General features: G+C 41.3%; 2 protein-coding genes across 3 annotated transcripts in view; one reads left to right on the forward strand and one right to left on the reverse strand.

Moving 5' to 3' along the window:
- Nucleotides 1-21,462, reverse strand: part of EFHC2 (EF-hand domain containing 2) — a 195,308-nt gene that overhangs the window by 118,091 nt on the left and 55,755 nt on the right. The window contains exons 1-2 of one of the 2 annotated variants that reach the window (XM_038587227.1): nt 13,897-14,090; nt 3,102-3,252 (exon numbers count right to left, since the gene is read on the reverse strand). In XM_038587227.1, coding sequence (XP_038443155.1) covers nt 3,102-3,111 — 10 coding nt within the window. In that variant the 5' untranslated portion in view covers nt 3,112-3,252; nt 13,897-14,090. Of the gene's footprint in view, nt 1-3,101; nt 3,253-13,896; nt 14,091-21,462 lie in introns of those variants that run through there. The other variant, XM_038587226.1, reaches the window with a different exon arrangement.
- On the forward strand, nt 14,187-21,022 carry LOC111094789 (putative deoxyribonuclease TATDN2). Its single transcript, XM_038587228.1, has one exon. It carries the CDS (start codon nt 14,754-14,756, stop codon nt 16,602-16,604), a length of 1,851 nt encoding a protein of 616 aa, XP_038443156.1. The 5' UTR covers nt 14,187-14,753; the 3' UTR covers nt 16,605-21,022.

Consider the following 21,462-nt stretch of genomic DNA (forward strand, 5'->3'; position numbering starts at 1 on the left):
GAGAATAAGCCTGATTCCGTTCATGATCTAAGTACCTACCTTTGATTCCCAGTCCACATCTCCAGTCCTGACTTTCTTCCTGAAAACACACCCCAAGAGTCTACCTGCCTGGTGGGCATCACCATACAGACGCCCTAACCCACTTTCAAAGGCCTCATGTGTCCAAACAAACATACCCCAACTTCAACCCCAGTGTTGCTCCTTGCTCCATGCTTCTGGGTTTTACTGACAGATCACTGTCTTTTCAACCAGAGTGAGCTTCAAGGCCATTAGTTAAGATTTAGATGAAGAAAATTACCTCTTGAAGCCTGTTTGTTTGTTTTACGTAAAAAGTGACAATGACCTACTTTAGATGCTTGTTGGGGGTGGGGGGAGTAAATGAGATAATGATAGAGTAGATACTTCTTTATCACCAGATATTCCCTAATATCTCAACAGTTCCTCACTCTCTGTATTTAATTGTTGGTCAAGGCCTATCAAGTCTGCCAATAAAATGTCTCTGTAGTCTTTCCTCTGTTTTCAATTCCTACCCTCATTATCCCGGTTTGTTCTAACTGGTTTGTTTCAACTGCAAAATTCTTGAACTTGTCACCTTGCTCCCTCCCTTTCATCTCCAACCTGCTTGCTATAAGCTCTGTGAGATGGAGGTCTTCTTACTTTTGTCTATTCTCCCAAAACCCAGCACAGTGCCTGGCACAGACTAGATATTCAACAGACAATTCTTGGCAATGTTGACTGGCCCCAAATTCACCATCCAAACACAATGGAGCTATGTGCTAAAATAACCTCAATCTCATGAGCATTGAAGAAAGTCTTCTGCATACTGCCTCATCATAACTTTATACTCAGAGGCCCATGGTCTCCTGAAATTCCTGCTTCTCCCCATAGAACCCACTATTGTATAACAACATGGAGGCATTGGGCCCAGATAAGGAGTTAATAAGGAAAACAGTTTATTCAACACAGGCAGAAAATCGTAAGATGTGTTAAACAACAATAAGTAGATAGTAAATACAGCACGTGTATGTCAAACACAGAAAGAAGGGGACAGAAAGACCAGGGGATAATTAATTTTCCATATGTAGTAAATATATATGAGGCACCTGGGCTCTAAATATTCATGATGCACTAAATATACAAGAGGCAGTAAATATTCATGAGTACTCAATATTCATGAGGCCTTAATTCAGCCACTCATTCATTGGTGACATCAATTCCGGCCCCATGTGTCCTTTCCCCAAGAAACAAAACCCAGGACTATTCAAGCAGGCTTATTGGTGAACTACAGCTGTGGCCAGGCCCACTTATCCCCTTGTCTCTCCAACAGAGCATGTGACATTAGCCCAAGGTCCCCTCTGTCTGTGGTCCCCCTCGCTTTAACTTCAACCCTGGTCTCCAAATCACACTATCAGCCAGAAAGGCTGACACAGCAAAGACAGACAGGACCATTGCCTACCCTAGGATTTAGGCAGAGTCATCCTTCTACCCACTTGTACATTGTCCTATGTCTGTGAACTTACCCATGTCTTTCCCCTTGCTTCTCATTGTGTAGTTTGAATTGTTTTAACGCATCATGTGATTGATGCATTTTAATTTGGTCCATGAGGCTTTGTTCTGTGGCCTCTGGGAAAGCCTGCAAGCATGCTTCTTGGAGGCCACCACTGCATCCGAGCTAATACCCCACACAATACTCTGGCTGCTGTGTAGAGAAGAGGTTGTAGGAGGAGCAGAAATGGATAGCGAGAGACCTATCAGGCAGTTATTCCATTTCTCTAGTCAAGAAATGAAGGTAGCTTAGGGGTGCCTGGGTTGCTCAGTCAGTTAAGTCTTCCTTTGGCTCAGGTCATGATCCCAGGGTCCTGGGATTGAGCCCTATGTCACGCTTCCTGCGCAGTGGGGAGTCTGCTTCTCCCTCTCTCCCTGCCCCTCCCCTCACCCGTGCTCTCTTGCTCTTCCACTCTCTCTCATATGGGCCCTTTCTCAAATAAATAAATAAAATCTTTAGGAAAAAAAAAAGAAATGAAGGTAGCGTGGGTTAGGATGGTAGCAAAGGGCATAGAGAGACATAGATTCAGGCTATGTTTTGCCAGCAGAATGGAGAACAAGGATGGTGGGTGTGAACAAATAGGGAATGTCAAATAAATAGAGACTATAGTTGAGAAGGCAATCTCAGAGCCTAAGATATTGGAGATGGCAAACTCCAGAAAAGACAAAGAGACAATAAACATTCCTAAGAATTATAGCTCCGAAGGGCCCAAAGTGGTCTTAGAAGGTCATCTACACCACCCACCAAGCAAACACATGACTTCCCCACCTCACCCCTACTGCTACTTAAGCAGGGCCATCAGTCTATATCAAGGACCAAGCAAATACGAGATACTCCTCTCCTCCCCTCACCCGACCCTGACCCCCATGTTCGTCCAGACCCATCCACTATCACCTCTGGCAGCTCTCTGCCAGAAAATTTTTCTTCTTACTGACCTGAATTCTGACCCCCTAGGTCCTATCCTTGAAGATACAGAAAATTAGGTCACCCTTCCAACCCATGGCAGCCCTTCAGATTCCTGAAGACATTTACCAGGCACACCTGGGTCTTCCCTTTATGGACAAATATCCCTTTTCATTATTCTGCCTCACACAGGACAATTTTCAGTCCTTTTACCATCATGGCTGCTATCTCCTGAAGGTATCCAGATCTCAACATTGTCCCAAGAGAAGGACTCACAGCACAAACAGAGGAAATCAGTCCTCTCCCTCAATCTCCACCCTACTTCTAATTAATGCAATTTAGGATTAGCTCCTCTGGTAGCCACATCACAGGGTTAACTCTTGTCTGGCTGAAATGGACTATGGATAAAGATGACTGGCATACGGGGGATGAGGAGCAATGACTCTCTGCAGAGGAACCATCAAAGTCTCTAGTTAACAGGTATGAGGATGAGGAGAGGGTGGCTGAAGCAAACGGCAGCTAACAGCATGTTTATGTTCGCTGTCACCAACAAGTTAAACACCTAAGTAGTACATGGCATCTTTTAAAAAGCTAGAGAAAGACAGGCAGGAATCACAAGTAAAAGAAGCATAACTCTGCATTAAATAGATACCTTGAGGCATTCCACTATTTTTCAACTCTGGCTCATTTACTTGAATTGTGTCATCTTCAAGGTAGAAGTAGATTTTATAGCGTCTTATTCTATAGTTTCCTTGACTTTTATCAGGTACTTCATCTTCTAAATAGGCATCAAAAGATAATACCTGTTGGAATCATAATTAGAAACTAAGAAATGAAAACATTTCAGCAAACTTAGAATCAATGCAACAACTGCCTGCATATTTATTAATGTAAAGCAAAAAGTTCAGATTTTTACAAAGACATTCCAGACATCTGTTCTGAGAACAGATATACAATCTAGGTTATCATATACAGATTATATTTTCATCAGTATCTGTTTAGAATAAGGAAATAAGGGCCCCTGGGTGGCTCAGTCAGTTAAGCATCTGCCTTCAGCTCAGGTCATGATCCTGAGGTCCTGGGATCAAGCCCCATGTCGAGCTCCCTGCTGAGTGGGGAGCCTGCTTCTCCCTCTGTCTGCTGTTCCCCCTGCTTGTGCTCGCTCTCACTCTGTCAAATAAACAAATAAAATCTTTAAAAAAATAAAAAGAAGGAAATAATATTCAAGCCACAAATCCATCAATCAGTTCTACTATAAAGTGAACTAGCTTCTGTCTTTGGAATTTCACAATGGGATTCTAGATGTGGGTTACAGTAGGGACCCCCCCCTCTTAGCTTTCTGGTTTTGCTTCCAACAGTTTCAGTCATCTGCACTCACTTGGGTCCAGAAGCAGATGATCCTCCTTCTGCCATATGTCCAGGTCAAAATGAGCCTACCACTACATCACAATGCTTACATCATCCACCTCACTTCAAATCATCGCGTAGGTGTTTTATCTCACATCATCACATGAAGAGTAAGTACAGTAGAAGATATTTTCATGGAGAGATCACATTCACATAACTTACTATAGTATACTGTTCTCTTATTACTTACTGTTGTTTATCTCTTACCATGCTGACTTTACAAATTAAACCATAGGTATGTATATACAGGAAAAAAACCACTATATATAGTGTAAAGTATTACCTATGGTTTCAGGTATCCATGGGGGGGGGGGGTTGGAACATATACCCCATGGATGGGGAGGGAAGGGGAAACTACTATACAGACAAAATAATATTCTTTCTGAATATCCTTTCAATAGGCAGATCTGAAATTCTTCCAGTGCATCGGGGAGTCCACCTTAAACTTGTCCAGGAAGTTCAAAAAGCCTAGCTTAAAGCCAACCAGTCTCATCTTACATTGTGTATGTGTTGGGGGGAGGGGAGTGTTGGAGAGGGCCTCAGGCTGCAGAGGTGGATTCTAAAGTAATTTCGGTAAAAGGCACTTGGCTGAATGTCTTTTTTTTTTTTTTTAAGATTTTATTTCTTTGAGGAGAGAGAGAGGGAGAGAGAAAGCAGGAGCAGAGTCAGAGGAGAGGAGGCAGAAGGAGGAGAAGCAAACTCTCCGCCAAGCAGCCAAGCAGGAAGCCTGATATGGAGCTCAATCCTAGGACTCCAGGATTACAACCTGAGCTGAAGGCAGATGCTTAACCAACTGAGCCACGCAGGCGCCCCAAGTGTCTGATTCTTTTTTTTTTTTTTAAGATTTTATTTATTTAAAAAAAAAAGATTTTATTTATTTATTTATTTATTAATGAGAGAGAGAGAGAGAGAGAGAGAAAGGCAGGCAGAGACACAGGCAGAGGGAGAAGCAGGCGTGTCCACCCAGGGAGCCTGACATGTGAACTGGATCCTGGGTCTCCAGGATCATGCCCTGGGCCAAAGGCGGTGCTAAACCGCTGAGCCACCCAGGCTGCCCTTGTCTGATTCTTGACTGTAGCTCAGGTCATGATTCTAGGGTTGTGAAAGGGAACCCATGGGTTTTGTTTTGTTTTGTTTTTTTAGGGAACCCATGTTGAGCCCCACATCAGGCTCCGTGCTCAACACAGGGAGTCTGCTTCTCTCCCTCTTGCTCCACTCATGCCCCCCTACAAATAAATAAATCTTTAAAAAAATAAAATAAAGTTGTTACAGTAAAAATCAGACATGGTCAAAAACGCCCATGGAAAATCCTTAACCATTTTGGAAAACAGGACCTCTCAGTAACTATAACACAGCCTCTTTTTCTTCCATGTTAAAGCAGAGGACGACTGCCTCTTCAGTTGAAGGCCAGTTGAAATAGCTTCCTTTGGCTTAGGTGCCATGTTGTAGGAATAATGCGTACCTTTAACCATTGGAATCACTCTCAACATGGCAACATGATCACACTTTCAAGCCTGCCCTGGGATGCGTGCTCCTGGAGCATTCCATTTTAATATTCCTTCTGCTCTCATTTTTCTAATCAATTTTTTATAATTAGAGTTGCAAAAGTTAATAATGTATATGATGTAAGACTATGGTAATTCAACATGGGCAATATGCTATATATAGGAGGGAGTCTGTTAGGTATAATCCACCCTCTAAGGGTGGTCAGTTACCCTAATTGGGAATAAGTGCTCCAGGAGCAGCAAATTTCTATCAGAAGCTCACACTTCAGAAGTGGTTGACAAAATGCGTCAGGATTTTATCCTTGATCAACACAAGAAACTTTGTTAATTACCATATAGGATGTTAGAAATGAGCTGTAGTTAAATGACTGTATTCAAAATGAATGGATCAGTTACAAATACTGACAAGGCATGGTCCTTACTGGAACAGGTTTTCTAGGAAACTAGTGAACCTAAAAATCTCTTCCTTTTCAAAACAGCATCTTTGGCTTCATTCCAAAATGGTCCTATTTTCAGGTGCTTTCTTGGAAAATTCATCTAGCCTGCCTCCAGTTATAGGGTAAACCACTTCTAGAATTGCTGTCCTATTTGTGTTGAGTGAACATTTCCGGTAAGATGCTGTTGGATGGGTATAGGGTTTCCTTCTAGGGTGATGAAAATGTCTTGCAACTGGTTAGAAGTGATGGTTACACAACACTGTGGCCATACTAGATGGCACTAAATTGCACACTTTAAAATAGCTAATGGGGGAATCCCTGGGTGGCCCAGCGGTTTAGTGCCTGCCTTCAGCCCAGGGCATGATCCTGGAGTCCCGGGATAGAGTCCTACATCAGGTTCCCTGCATGGAGCCTGCTTCTCCCTCTGCCTGTGTGTGTGTCTCTCTCTCATGAATAAATAAATAAAATCTTTTAAAAAAAAAAAAAAAAAAAAAAACCAGGGCAGCCCCAGTGGCCCAGCGGTTTGGTGCTGCCTTCAGCCCGGGGCGTGATCCTAGAGACCTCGGATCAAATCCCACGTGGGGCTCCCTGCATGGAGCCTGCTTCTCCCTCTGCCTAGGTGTCTGCCTCTCTTTCTCTCATGATTAAATAAAATCTTTTTAAAAAATAAAAATAAATTTAAAATAAAATAAATCTGGGATCCCTGGGTGGCGCAGCGGTTTGGCGCCTGCCTTTGGCCCAGGGCGCGATCCTGGAGATCCGGGATCGAATCCCGCATCGGGCTCCCGGTGCATGGAGCCTGCTTCTCCCTCTGCCTGTGTCTCTGCCTCTCTCTCTCTCACTGTGTGCCTATCATGAATAAATAAAAAAAAAAAATTAAAAAAATAAATAAATAAATAAAATAAAATAAAATAAAATAAATCTTTTTTAAAAATCTGCATAACCACTTTACTCTTCTTTACTATACCTTTCCAGGTAACCTCCTGCAACTGATTCCCCTACCCCCCCCAACACCTTTTCTCTTTATTTTTGGATTTAGGGTGGTGGCTTGGGCCATCTGGGGAGTTACTCAGTCTTCCTGGTTCTCCCCCATGTGCACGTTTAATTAAGCTTTTGTTTGTTTTTTCTCCTTTAATCTGTCTCTTTATTACAGGGGTGTCTCAGCTGAGAACCTGAAAGGTAGCGGGAATATGATTTTTCGTCCCCTACAAAAGGTGGAGAGCATGTCAGAGTGATACTGAAAGACAGAAAAGGAAGAGAGGAAAAAACTGTAAAATGCAGCAAAGTGGAATACCAGTGAAGAGACACCAAACAGCTTAAAAGTGATCTCACAAAGATAAAACGCCTAATCACAGAGGAACTTGAGGTACCAGAGACTCCAGAGGGAAGGAGCTAAAATAAAAACTGCTAGAAATAACAATTTATAGAAACATAATTATGATACAGGGCTTCATCATAATTTATGATGTCAAGCAGAGATTAGATAAATAAGGTCCTAGAGGATGTAATTGGCTGTAATTTTCTTGAAAATGGAATGTAAATATCATTTGGCAGGGCATGTGATCTTCAGTTCCCCACGGGCTTCTGCAAGCCCCACTGTATGATACAAGGTTACCCGCCTGATCCCCCAAGGCAATTTGAATTTTTGATGCCAGCCTAGAGGATATAAAATCTGAAATCAATTAGTCTTAAATAATAGATACAGGGTATTTCTTCATTATAAAGGGAAAATATTAAACGTTAAGGTTTCTGAAATCGGGATCTTCTTACAATTAAAGGCAAAAGAAACTCAAAGCAGTCAGGAGTGTGTTTCAGAGGGGTGGACACCTAGTTTTAAAGGATGTACAGTGTGAATTCTGCCTGGTACAGAAGGAGTTAATCCTATTTTCGTGTCAGTTGAGCTATTCACTTTGCATTGCATATCCCAAATAGCTGGGTTTGAACATTGATTTGGGTTCCTAATTTCCACTTAAATTGTTTTCAAAATGATTATTGTCTGATGCAGCACTGACACACAAAATAATTGTGCATGGAAGATTGTCCGTCGCAGGCTAGGCATTGCAATCCTGAGGCAAAAGCCAGAGCCGAGTCTCTTGAATAAATCAGAGAATTTTTTAAAATGGTGAGGTAGGTGTGACCAATGCGTGAGTCATAAAGTCTATATTACTCAGAAATCAGCATCTAAGTGTCAAAAATTTACAGCTGACTTTCTAGAGAAGCTGTCAGCAAAGAGATGAAACACCAGTAATGTTCGATAAGGCTTAACAGTCTCTAAAGAGACCAGCATCACTAGTCTAAGTTGAAAATGCTTAGGTTCTATTTGATGAAAACGGCTCAGACAAATCATGGAGTCCTAAAGAAGAAGGTGTATAACAGTAAGGATAAACGCAAGCTGTTATAGGTTAGTAGACAACACAAATTCTGTGCATTTAATGTGGCGTTGTTTATTCTTCCTGAAAAAGCTGTGATTAAGCCAGTGATATTTCTTTTATGATTACAGAGTCTTAGAATTCTTAGAAAATAAACCATAAAAGATTGGTATTGCATATTAAGGATGGCTCACTTAGATATGACAATGGGATATTTTAGAGACATTTATCACACATACAATGGAGCAGAGTAGGACACCCCAAAATGCGATTCTTTGGCCAAGAATTCTCTTTAACTGGTTCTTTTTAAGAAACAGCAGACCGGAGAGAAGCTCTGAAATTCAAGTAAAGTGACCCTTTTGTAAGAGACATTTATATGTATAAGGGTGTCTCCTTCCCTGTAGCAGGAAGGAGAGGAGCAAACATCTCTAGAAACTGATCAGTGGAGAAGGCAGGGACTTAAATCTGCATAACAACCCTACCCTTGTTTACTCTGCATTTGCCCGATAACTCCCCAGAACAGGTTCCCCACCTTCAACATGGTCTTTTGTCTTTAGCTGGAGATGGTATTTAAGGGGCTGGCGTGGGCCATTTGTGGGAGTTACTCAGTTTTCCTGGGTCTCTCCCACATACACAGGAGGTATACATGCTACTAAACTTGTTTGGTTTTTTGTTATTCTGTGTTGTATTATAGGGGCATCTTAGCTAAGCACCTAGAAGGGCAAAGGGAAAGTGATTTTTTCCTCCCTGACATAGGCTAATTTATGAAAAATTTTAAGAAGTTGAAAATATAGAAATTACGTAAATTCTAGTCATTAATCACCAATACGAGAAATGTAGTATGTAACTCAAAACAAAAGTCCTCACTCGTAATAATTACTGTGCTAAAAGTAAATTTTAAAATGCAAAAAATAACTATAAAATCTAATAAAATCTAAAAAACGTGCAAGCCTATAAAATTTAGGCAAATCTGTAATCTTGGGTGAGTTATTGGGTTTAGATTATTACATACAAGAATTTAGAGTTAAAGAGAATTTACTCAGTTCAATGTTCTAACTCAGCTATTCTCAGCCTCAGCTCTACATTATGAAATTTAAAAAAAAAAGAAAGAAAAGACCAGGGCGCCTGGGTGGCTCAGCCAGTTAAGCATCTGCCTTCGGTTCAGGTCATGATCCCAGGATCCCACATGCAGCTCCCTGGTGAGGGGGGAGTCTGCTCCTCCCTCTGCCCCTGCCACTTGCCCTTTTGTGCTCAAGCTCAGGCTCTCTGGCTCTCTCTCTTTCAAATAAACATCAATAAAGCAGACCCAAGCCTAAATAACTAAAATCAGAATCTTGGGGGCAGGTAATGATGAGAACACAGGCAAAAGAAACGTAGATAAAATTAAGGTTCCTTACAATTTGCAGCCTATTGAAAAATATCTGAGGCAGAATGTGACATTCCTCCAGGAACTCACTGCCTTAATGGTAATGCTTTGCTACAGGCAAAAAGCAATCTTAGCTTGACAAGAGCCAGACCTCCAGGATCCTAGAAGTCTTCTCTAACACGTGAAAATCCTCTCAAGGACACCTGGGGTGGCTCAGTGGTTGAGGGGCTTCCTTTGGCTCAGGGCGTGATCCCGGGGTCCTGGGCCTGCATCGGCTCCCCGCATGGAGCCTGCGTCTCCCTCTGCCTGTGTCTCTGCCTCTCTCTGTGTGTCTCTCATGAATACATAAAATCTCAAAAAAAAAAAAAATCCTCTCAGAAACATCCTTTGCTTCTGCCCCTCCCAACTTCAAAGCATATAATTGATTGCTCCTCACCATCCCAGTGCAGTTCTTCCAGCCCATGGGTCCTGTCCTGGTGCTTTAATAAAATTCTTTTTGGGGGGACACCTGGGTGGCTCAGCGGTTGGGCATCTGCCTTAGGCTCAGGGTATGATCCTGGAGTCCCGGGATCGGGATTGGGATCGGGATCGGGATTGAGTCCCACGTTGGGTTTCCTGCATGGAGCCTGCTTCTCCCTCTGCCTATGTCTCTGCCTCTCTCTCATGAATAAATAATAAAATAAAATATTTTAAAAATATATCTTTTTTGCACCACATCACATCAGGTAAGAGGGGCATTAGTATTTTTTAAAAGCTCCACAGGTAATTCTGAAAGTCTGTAGTCAAAAGTTTTGACTCGGTGAGCAATAAATTGAGCAAAATTTTTGGAAGTGTAAAAATCTGTTATTAGGAAAACACGAAGGAAGCAATAATGATAAGAGCCTAAATAGAAGAATTTGAAAGGAAAAAGAATCAACAGCAATAAATAGGTCCAAGAGTTTAATAAAACATAAAATTCTAGCAAAGATAATCAAAAAAGTATAAAGTCAGAAATGAGATACTGCGGGACATAAAAATGTAATAAATTATAAGATATAAATCATCTTAATATAGCATAAAATCTTTTATGAAAATTTTAAAAAAATGATTTTTGTAAGAACTGTGAATCCTCAAAATGCAACAAATGAACTATAACCAAGAAAGAAGCATAAAAAATCACCAAAAAATTGTCTCAACAAAAAGCTCCAACCAGGATGATTTACTAATGGATTCTTTCAAACTTTCAAGGAAAAGAAAACTGCCCCATTACATAACTCCCCTGGATATCAAAACAGATGGAAAGCCACGAAGTGAATTCCAATGCCTGATAAACATACCATTAAAAAGTCAACGATGGAGCAGCAGTCCAAACCCCAGCTGCACATGAGAATCACCTGTAGAGCTTTTTAAACTCCTGTTGCTTGGGCCACATCCACGCCCACGTACATATACCACACACAAGGAAATCAGAATCTTTCAGAGTAGGACTGCCCATTACTGATTTTTTAAGCTCTCCAGGTGACAGGAGTGTGCAAGCCAAGGTTGAGAACTGCTCCTGACAATTTCACTACTTATGATTTAAAATACAAGCAAACAGAATTCAGCAGCCATCTGCATAAAGCACAGCATTTTCTTCACAGATGCAAAGATGTTTCCAGATTAGGAAATAAGAGCAAAACTGTAATGATCTCAGACTGTTTCCTACCACATACATTTTAAAAGACAAGAGTAAGTCCTTAAACAAGATTGAAAAGCATCTGCTTTAAAACCTAGGGGCGCCTGGGTGGCTCAGTGGGTTAAGCATCTGCCTTTGGCTCAAGTCATGATCCCAGGGTCCTGGGATCCATTCTCTGCTCTCCCCTCTCCCTCTGCCTCTGCCTGCTGCTCCCCCTGCTTGTGCTCCCTCTCTCTCTCTCTCTCTCCCCCCCACACACACACAAATAAAATCTTTACTAAAAACAAAAACAATAGCCTAAATATGCAGCATTATAGTTAGCTAAACTATGCATCTACTACAAACAGGAATGTAACAAAAACACCCCTACTGGCAACATTATTTAGTTGTTTTGAGGAGTTCTGGACAATGTAAAAAGGTATGAAATAGGGACACCTGAGTGGCTCAGTGGTCTAGTGCCTGCCTTTGGCCCAGGGGGTGATCCTGGGGTCCCTGGATTGAGTCCCACACTGGTCCCTGCATGGATCCTGCTTCTCCCTCTGCCTATGTCTCTGCCTGTCTCTCATGAATAAAAAATACTTTTTTAAAAAAAGGTATGAAATAAAAACATCAGCAAGAAAAAAACAAAAGTATTATAAGCTGATAAAATATTGGCATAAGCAAAGGCTGAATAACTAAGAATAAATAAAAGATTTCAGCATAACCACAAATGGGACGCCTAGGTGGCTCAGTGGTTGAGTGTCTGCCTTCGGCTCAGGGTGTGATCCCACGGTCCTTGGACCGAGTCCCACATTGGGCTCCCTGCATGGAGCCTGCTTCTTCCTCTGCCTGTGTCTCTGCCTGCCTTTCTCTCTCTCTCTCTCATGAATAAATAAATAAATAAATAAATAAATAAATAAATCTTTAAAAAAAAAGATTTCAGCATAACCACAAATCGAATCAAAAATATCTTAAGTCTGTCACTTAACAGTTAAGTGACTGACTCTTGATCTCAGCTCGGGTCTTGATCTTAGGGCAGTGAGTTCAAGCCCTGCTTCACTTAAATTTAAAAAAGAAAAAAGTAATAAAAAATATTATCGTGTACTTGCAATAACCAGCTGAAAATATGGTAGGAGAAAAAGAATGTTCACAATGAAACAAAAGCTTACAAAACACCCAAAAATAGTTTTAATGAAAACTCTGTGACCCAGATAATAGTCTAAAAACACTCAAAAATACAGCCGAACTTGATGAATAGGTGGAATATATTCCAGATAAGCAGACTAAAATAACATATTTCAAGTTCACTGGTGTTCTGGAGGAATTTGAAAAAAATAATTCTAGGTCCACCTGATGCTATAAACAAATCTGCCTATTAAAGAAAATTGTAAAAATTAATGGTAATGGAAGGGACCTAATTCTCCCATATTTTATATCTTAGTATAATTCAATGCTTCAATTATTAAAATAGTATACCACCACAGTAACAAAAAACATACTAGTCTGTGAAAAAGAAAAATGGTCTGGAAATAGACTATTACATATAGGACTTTAACACATGGAAAAGGAACCACCTATCAATAAATGAAAAAAGTACTAACTTGGAATAGCATCAAGTACATCCCAATGTAAAATAAATTATAACCCAAAATATATGCCAGATGGACTATCAGTTTAAATGTAACAAATCAAGCCCTTTGCCCACTCCCCGTGTGTGTGTGTGTGTGTGTGTGTGTGTGTGTGTGTGCGCGCGTATCTCTCAAAGCCCTGAAAGGGAGGATGACCATTCCAAGCTTAGGAGTAAAACAAAATTGTGAAAAAAAAAAATAAGGTTTAAGTATAAAAACAAGTTATAACTTCAAAAGAATAAAATCTAAATAAAAATAAATGTACTAACAAAAAACTTTAACGTGAGTCTATTTTATAAAAACATATTTAATTAACTTTTAAAAGACCCTAAAAAAAAGATGAAAAAAGGGCTTAAAATTCACCAGAGGGTCAATAAATAAAAGAAAAATGCTTGTTCTAAGAATGTATCAGATAAGAGCGAATTAAAGTAAGAGGCAGCGGTTTTGTTTCTCCTATAAAATGGGCCTGGTGGGATTATTCATCATGCATGGGATTTTAAACTACTACAGTTCTTCTAGGGCAATCTGGTGCTATGAGGAGCCATATTTAAATTCCGATACTTCTTCTCAGGAACTCCATTTCTGGGCATGTAGCCCAAAGAAACAAACCAAAATATGGAGAAACATATGTGCAGAGATGTTCTTTGCAGCGTTTTTTTTTTTCTTTCTTTTTTTTTTTTTTTTTAGTAGAAAAAAACTAGAGGGAATCTAAAAAGTTAACAGAAAGGGAAGGGTTTGGTGAATTATGGCACATCTATGTACTCTGTGGAATATTATGAAGGCACTAGTATGATGTTTTCGAAAACTATATAGCAGTAAGAAAAATACTTAGGATACGCAGAAATGTTGAGCAGGGAAAAAAACACAGAACTGAAAATGGTAATATACTATAATTATAACTATGTTTTTTAAAAGCACGTATATTTAAAAGATGTTTTTAAAACCATGTTTTTTTTTTAAGAGTGGGGGAGGGGACAAACAGCAACCGAGGATGGCAATTCCTACAGAAGCCTGGCTGGGCCACATATGTGGGGCGCTCTTGCGCCTCTGAGCCACGTGGAAGCAAGGCGAACGTGGCAAGTGGGGGCGGGGGCTAACTTACCCAAGGTGCCCCTGTTGAAGGGGGGTGTGAGGAATTCCGGTGGGCAAGAGCAGTGGGTGGGGTGAGCCTCCCCTTCCTTGCCAGTGTGTGCTGGACTCTAGCTGTACCTTTCTAGGCTCAGAGCCCAGCTCATAAAACCCTACGTGCCGTCCCTGAAGCACCTTCAAGTCTTTTCAAACCTAAGACGTCTCTGAAGGGCCTTGTATTCCAAACCAAATGGAAGAGCCCTGTGGCCCCGGAAGTGCTTTGATGTCCCCCGGAAGTAGCTCTCCCCAAATAAGAAAGCGCTTTGCGATCTCAGAACCATAACGTGTGGTTGTGGATACCAGACCGAGCCTTTCAGGAATCTGGGATCCTTGCGATTTTTCCAAAGCTCTTTGGACTCTCACACTCGGTAGCAGAACTTTGACATCTCTGGAACACTGAGAACGGTTATGGGCAGTTGAAAGGCTGCAACGAGGCCTATAAGATGCCAGAGCGGCCCAAGACTAAGTATTGCTAAGAGGAACACTCAGGTAGGGTCCTCCGGTCAAAGTGGATGCCTCTGGGAGCCCACTGACGTGCCCCCCTCCAACTGGCCACCTTATAACTCTGTATCACGTGCAAGAGAGGCCACCGTCCCCAGCCGCCTGAGAACACAGAAAAAGGACCTGCGGCCTTCACACGAGGCTACAAGGGTGCAGCCTGCCAGGGAAATTCCTCCCCCAGCCCCCACCACGCCGTTTTTAAGGACCTAGGTGTGGGTGGAGCCTCTAAAGACTACCTGATTCGGTGGGGAGTGCTCGGGGCTTCTCTCATTGGTGGAATCCCTTTAGCACCAATTCCTCTGTGCTCAGCCAACTCCTCTCTAAAGGAAAATGGCGTCTTTAGAGGATGCTTACCGCTTTAGGATCAATCCCAAGCCTGGTTCCCGTAACCCCACACACTCTGAATTACCCGACCCAGCTGAGGGTCAGGATGATAAGGCTGGGGAACCACATATGGCCAACAGAAACAGGGCTACACTGCATGACCAGAGCTCCTCGACCATCTACGTGAAGGGTATCCAGGGCATCCTGGGGAAACTGATGCCAAAAGGGGAGGTGGCCACTAGTGTAAAACCCATCGTGAGAGAGCATCCCATCCCTGGACCAAGACCTGCCAGGTTTGTCACCTTCTCTGCGCAGCACCTAAATCAACCCTCAGCCCCAGAGCCTAGAGTGGAGAAGGAAAAGATGGCAATAGAGATCAACACTTTTGGTGAAAGGAGAGTGGTTATTGGGCCTCATGAGAAAGCCTTTATGAAGCCACTGGATGATGAAAGTGTCATCATTTTTGAAAAAGACTCTCCGGTCCTGAAATTTCTAGACAACTGTGACCCTCGTGTAGAAATCCTACCAAAGTATCAAGAAAGGGAAGCCATGGCCGAGCACCCCTTTCCAGGAAGTCACTGGTCTACAGTGGAAGAGTTCTCTGCGCTCAGATTCCCTCGGGACAGACCAATGCCACCGGGTCTCTCAAGAGGTTCAAAGCCTTTACTCTTCAGTGCTGACTGTGCCATAGACCAGCCTCCTCTGTACCGGGGTCCCCAGCAAGTCTATAGCAGCCACTGGGCAAGTAATCCCCAGCCTTCTCACTATCTGTCCACGGGCAGCTGCTGCAGCAGCGCATCCCAGGCCACAAGGAACAGCTGGAGCTTCTTCAGTGATTCTTCCTCCAACCCAGAAGTGCGCTTCCAAAACTGGTCCAGAGACTGGAAGGCATCAGAGGAAGATCAATCCCAGAATTACCATCCATTTCATTTCTCCAGAAATCTAGAAATGGAGGAGGAGAGAGCAGTCCAGGAGGAGATACCATCATATCCTTTTGGAGAGCATGCACCTAGTTTCCTGCCAAGGGACCACTGGGAGCGCCAAGAGCAGGGTTTCATTGATACCCATTGTCACTTGGACATTCTCTACTCCAAGCTGTCCTTCAAAGGGACCTTTAGCAAGTTCACAGAAATGTATAACTGTTCCTTCCCTAAGGAATTTCAGGGCTGCATCTCTGATTTCTGCAATCCTCATACACTAAGGGATGGCCTATGGGAGGAGCTGCTGAAAGATGATCTGGTTTGGGGGGCATTTGGCTGTCACCCCCATTTTGCACGCTACTACAATGACAGTCAAGAAAGCAAGCTCTTGCAAGCCCTGCGGCACCCCAAGGCCATAGCGTTTGGAGAAATGGGCCTGGATTACTCCTACAAGTGCACCACACCTGTGCCACAGCAGCACAAGGTATTCGAGAGACAGCTGCAGCTGGCCGTGTCTCTAAAGAAGCCCCTGGTGATCCACTGCCGAGAAGCTGACGAAGATCTGTTGGATATCATGAAAAGAAGGGTGCCCCCTGACTACAAGATCCACAGGCATTGCTTCATGGGCACTTACCCAGTCATCAGGCCCCTCCTGGAGTACTTCCCCAACATGTCCGTGGGGTTCACAGCAGTCCTGACGTATCCTTCCGCCTGGGAGACCCGCAAAACTCTGAGAATGATCCCCTTGGAGAGAATCGTCGTGGAAACGGATGCTCCCTACTTCCTGCCTCGTGGAGTTCCGAAAAGCCTTTGCCAGTTTGCCCACCCAGGCCTGGCCCTGCATACAGTTCGAGAGATCGCCAGGATCAAAGGTCAGCCGCTCTCTCACACCTTGGCCATCCTGCGTGAGAACACTAGCCACCTCTACAATCTTTAAGCAAAGGGCATCATCCGGAGTCTTCCAGAAAAGGGAGACCAGCGGCCTGACAGCACAGACTTGGTTTGAACTCTCCCTGTGTCCCAAGGTCAAGGCAGTGTTTAGCCAGTCCACCAGAACACAAAGAGACCACCACAAGATGTCTTCCCCAAAACCTCTTCCTAAGACTTCTGCTTCTGGCTGGTAGGGTTCGGTGCAAAAGAATGGGAGGAGGATAGAGGAAACTGCCCCCAACATTATCAGGGTTTTTCCTCCCAGCCAAATTGTGCCGGGGTAATCAGTAAAGAAGAGTTCCATAGGGTCAATGAGCTGGCTATTCCACACCCCTGTTCTCTGCAGCCTGAGTTTTTGAGCAGTTGGTGCATAAAGTCACCCTCCTACTTATCTTTAAAAAAACAAATGAAGAGGAATGTTGAATTTTCAAAGTGAGTTAGGTAATTTGTTCTGTTGATTCCCAAAACGTATTTGATATTATAGGAATTCTATAATCCATACGGTTTGTTGTTAAATTCATAATTCAGTGACTGTGCAACTTGTGATTTCTAATTGCTAAAGATAAAGCAACACTAGCATTTCATCTCAAAGGAAATCGATTTAGGTAAAAGTTGGTCTGTTAATATTCAGAACGGGCTGGAGGGTGAGGACATTTCTATAGAGGAGCTTAAAGTGATGGGAGCCAGATCAATTGGATCTTGAGAACAGTGCTGAGATGAGTTTCAAATCTGAACTGAACTCCCCAAGCTTATATAATTCCAAGCCTCTCACATAACCAGTATATTAACAGCAGCTGTTATTCAGATTGCTCTGACTCTTAACAAGGCCCAACTGTATACCACTTAGAAATACTGCTCCCCTAAAGGGCAGAAACAGAGAAAAGCTTCAGGTGCCTACCTGGCAAACAGCCACCCTCCCTGCAAGATTAAAAGGAACTCACATTTTAAAGAAAATATTTGAGTTCCGAAATTTAACTTTGCCAGCCAAAGCCCACACATAAATCCAGGAGTTTCATTATTGGATAATAAGTGCCATTTTTTAAAATGGAAAAATCTCCTTTATTCTTGAAAACTAAATTGATGAAAATAGGCCCGGCATAGTCCAGACTTCTCGTTTCCTAGGTGCCTGTTTATCTAGATCCAGAAAAAGCAGCTGGCTCCTCACCATGTGGTTCTCAGCTCAAAAGTCTTGTCCACAAGGAAGCCTCCTTGACTACCACGTGCACAGTGCTCATTTCACCTGAGAAGAAAAACTCCTTAGAGCTTACTGTTTTGATTTAGTCATAGTGCTCAGCACTGACTACAATTGTGTTTTTACTATGTGCCCGTTGGTTATTTTCCCCACTAGGTTTATAAGCTTGTCAGTTCTGTTCATCCCCTATGAACATACACCCTGTACATACACCCAGTGTTAGAATGGTGCCTGAGACAGCGCAGGCACTTTGCAAAGATTTCTTGAGTTACATATCATACGAGTGAACAACGTACTTCACTGACACTTGGGAGTTAGTGACAATATTTGGGCAAGGGGACAGATTTTAGGGAGAGAAGAGAGAAACCATCAGATTTCTAGTGCCCCTTAACTTGAAAAGCAAGGATTAAAAGGCAGCTATATTCTGCTGTTTAGATGTTCTCCATAGTAAGAGAAATAAGGTCAAGTCCTCCCAGGAACTTGACAGTTTAGATTTCTTGTAAATAATACTGAGTAAGTCATAGTTTTTTTTCCCCTCTGCTAGGGATCCATTTTGGAGAAGGAAGCCTTAAGAAAGCTTTAAGTGTTTCACTTTGCTTTATTGGGACCAAAAGTGCAATGCACTTGATGCACTATTGCAATTGATGCAACTGACACACTGGTGCAATAGGAAAGATGCAAGTTGATTAAATTTTCAGGACAGAAAACCTTCAAAAGTGAAGCCAATGTTTTAAGAAGGTTTTTCTGTTTCCCATTTAATGTACACTGTACAAAAATGTTCAGAGTGTGTCCCTCAACCCCCAGGAGCCCTGACCTTTTTATAAAGGACTGCAGAAAAAGAAGGTTCTGAGGACACGTTTTGGGAAAAACTGAGTTCTACAATGTTCCACAGATTGTTTTTTAATTTGGGGGATCTCACATGCCCTTTGATATGCTAATGTGAGCCACAGATCCCCAAAAGGGTGTTTCTCAAAGTTACTTCATTTGATTAATTTGAGGTACAATTCAACAACTGGAGAAACTCGAGCTTGGGAAACATGACCTCAAGTCACACTTCCACTGTTGTCCCCTAGTCACATTGTGTACCACCTCTACTCCTCACATTCCCACACCCTCCTTCATTTACCTCTCCCACTACATAAGATCCAAGGAGAACAAAATGTCCTTTATCTGGTCCTAACAAAGCAACGTTACCAAGTGGGCATTTAAAAACGGGTGTAAACAAACAATTGCATCTGTAAGTACACATTACACAAGGTAAAGAGAGTATGTATATATATATAGTAATTAATTTTGCTCTCCAAAAAAGAAATAATCTCCTTTGTATACAGAGAAAATAGTTTTCATACTGTTCCTCTTGCTACATTTTTATGGCAAATGCATGGACTATACTCTGCAGTGTTTCTTGACACAAAAGAGAGCTCCTTGCCATAATTCAGCTTTATTTCATCAGGAATGAGAGTGAGCAATGTAGTATATACAGAGTGGCCTAAATCAAAAATTGTCATCTTCCTCTACTAGTTTCATAAATGTAGTAAAGAACACTTCATCTCTTCAAGTTACTCATAAAAACAAAACGAACAAATAAAACCTTGCAATGGAGATGTGCAAAATTTGGAGCACTCTGTATATAGCTTTCTAGTGATAGATATTCCACTGAACCTCAAAGAATGATTAGAATTCATCTGTTTGCATGGCACTTCAAAATTGGTGCATCTACTCTCACATTCTAGAGGCTTCAGAGAGCCATGAAGGCAACCGGTGATCTAGAAATTCAATTTGCCAGTTAGTGGTCCCTGGGCCATTGGTCATCCCAGAGTCACAAGGCCTCTCGGGCCCATTAACAAACTCCCTGAACCTTGGCACTCCACTCCTCTTACTGCATGCCAATATTTTGCTTCTCTTAAATTTTAGAAGGGCAGCTCTTTCTACCTTGAAAGCTCGAAAACAACAAACTGCCTACTCTGTCTTGAGAGAGAGAGGAAGATGTGGTTGTTTCAGGTAGTCTTTATTCATATATAACTTCAAAATTAGTACCTTATTCTGGACTTTGAGCACAAAGTGGGATAAAAAAAATAGTCCATAATACCTAGAGACATCACTTTAACAACTGGAGTGGCTCCTTGGCAGTCTTCTTGATATATTCCCATAGTTTTTGGCCAAGTCCAGTACTGTAGTCCCTGAGTTTGTTTTGCTAGTTAATATTTACTAGGATAGTCACTTCACAATTAGCATAAGATAGAAATTTTACTTTCTCTGAATTTGCAATTTAACATTTTATGTATCTTGGTTTGCTGTCCTGAGCAAACAAGATAGAAGTTTACCAATTCTGTTACCTGTTTTAAAGATGTAACTAAAAAAAAAAAAGATGTAACTCTTAAACTTTTTATTCAAATTTCTTGTTTACTAATTTATAAAATACTGCTTTTTTTTTTCTTCCCCTTCATTCCTTGGGGATGGTCTGGTCTGTTTTGTTGTACTTTTCCTAATGCCTTAAGGTAAATGCTTAGTTTATTTTTTATTTTCAAGGAGAAACAACAAGGTATCTGATACCACAAATTTATTTTTATAAAAACAGATTGTTAACTCTATTCTAGCTGAAGAATTTTATTTTCATGAATTTTACTTTTCTGCTGTAGAAATACCTATTACAAATATATAAACAGAAACAGAAAGAAGTGCAGGATTTTTCTACTACCTACATAGAGGCTACTGTTTTGTTAATGTATTTCCCTTAAGGTAACTGTGATTATATAGCTATATCAAATTATATATATACTTTTGAAAAAGTCATGTTTTCCCGAATATGTCAAATTATACATATTTGTAAAAAATCCATATGGTTTCATGCCCATACTTACTGAAGATCTATGTACCATAAAATCCCACCACCAATCAATATACAGTGTTTATTTATATTCTAGTGTATTTTTATTTGTGATTTTTTTTATATATATATAACATAGCTAGAAACACAAAGTACGTACTTTTTTAAAGCAAAGCGAAAGAAAAAACATGTCCAGGTCCTAGGGAAAGATGATATATAAAGATAAGCTTTTTTTCTTGATTAAGGGAGAAAATTTTCACTGTATTCCCTATTTTTCAAGAATTTTCAGTTGAAGTATTAATGCCAAAAATTAGTATCTACTGAAACTTACCTAAGTAAAGTAATATGTTTTTCCTTTTGATCTCCCTATAATGTATTTGGAGCTCATTTCATTATTGTTATTATTTTATCTTCCAATAAACTTTAAAATGTTTTCATTATGTTTTGAACTTTATATTTTATAATCATAAGGTTGTTTCCATTGCTCACCACTAATCCTTTTATTTCATGACTTCCCTGTGGTTGAACTGTTTAATTTGCTTTATAGTTGACTGGAGTGCATCTTCAAGCAACTCCCTCAGGAAAAGTATGTAGATGGCATGTTTATGAGAAATTACCTATCTGAGAACATCTTTCCCCTGCTTACACTAATGAATAACACCTCAGCTGAGTCTAGTATTTCTCGGTCACAAACATTTTTCCCCTAAAAGTTACAGATATTGCATTATTGTCTTCTGGCATCGAATGCAGAGAATTCTGATGCCAATTTCTTCTTTGGGAGTTAAACTACATTTTCTGGTCAGGATGTTTGGTAATTCCTTTGCTTTATCCTAGAAATTAACAGAA

This window comes from Canis lupus, chromosome X (genome assembly GCF_011100685.1).
Source record: "Canis lupus familiaris isolate Mischka breed German Shepherd chromosome X, alternate assembly UU_Cfam_GSD_1.0, whole genome shotgun sequence".
NCBI classification, from domain to species: domain Eukaryota; kingdom Metazoa; phylum Chordata; class Mammalia; order Carnivora; family Canidae; genus Canis; species Canis lupus.

What these genes read in the sequence shown, in the direction of transcription:
- LOC111094789 (XM_038587228.1), top strand. Translation starts at nt 14,754, where the DNA reads ATGGCGTCTTTAGAGGATGCTTACCGCTTTAGGATCAATCCCAAGCCT.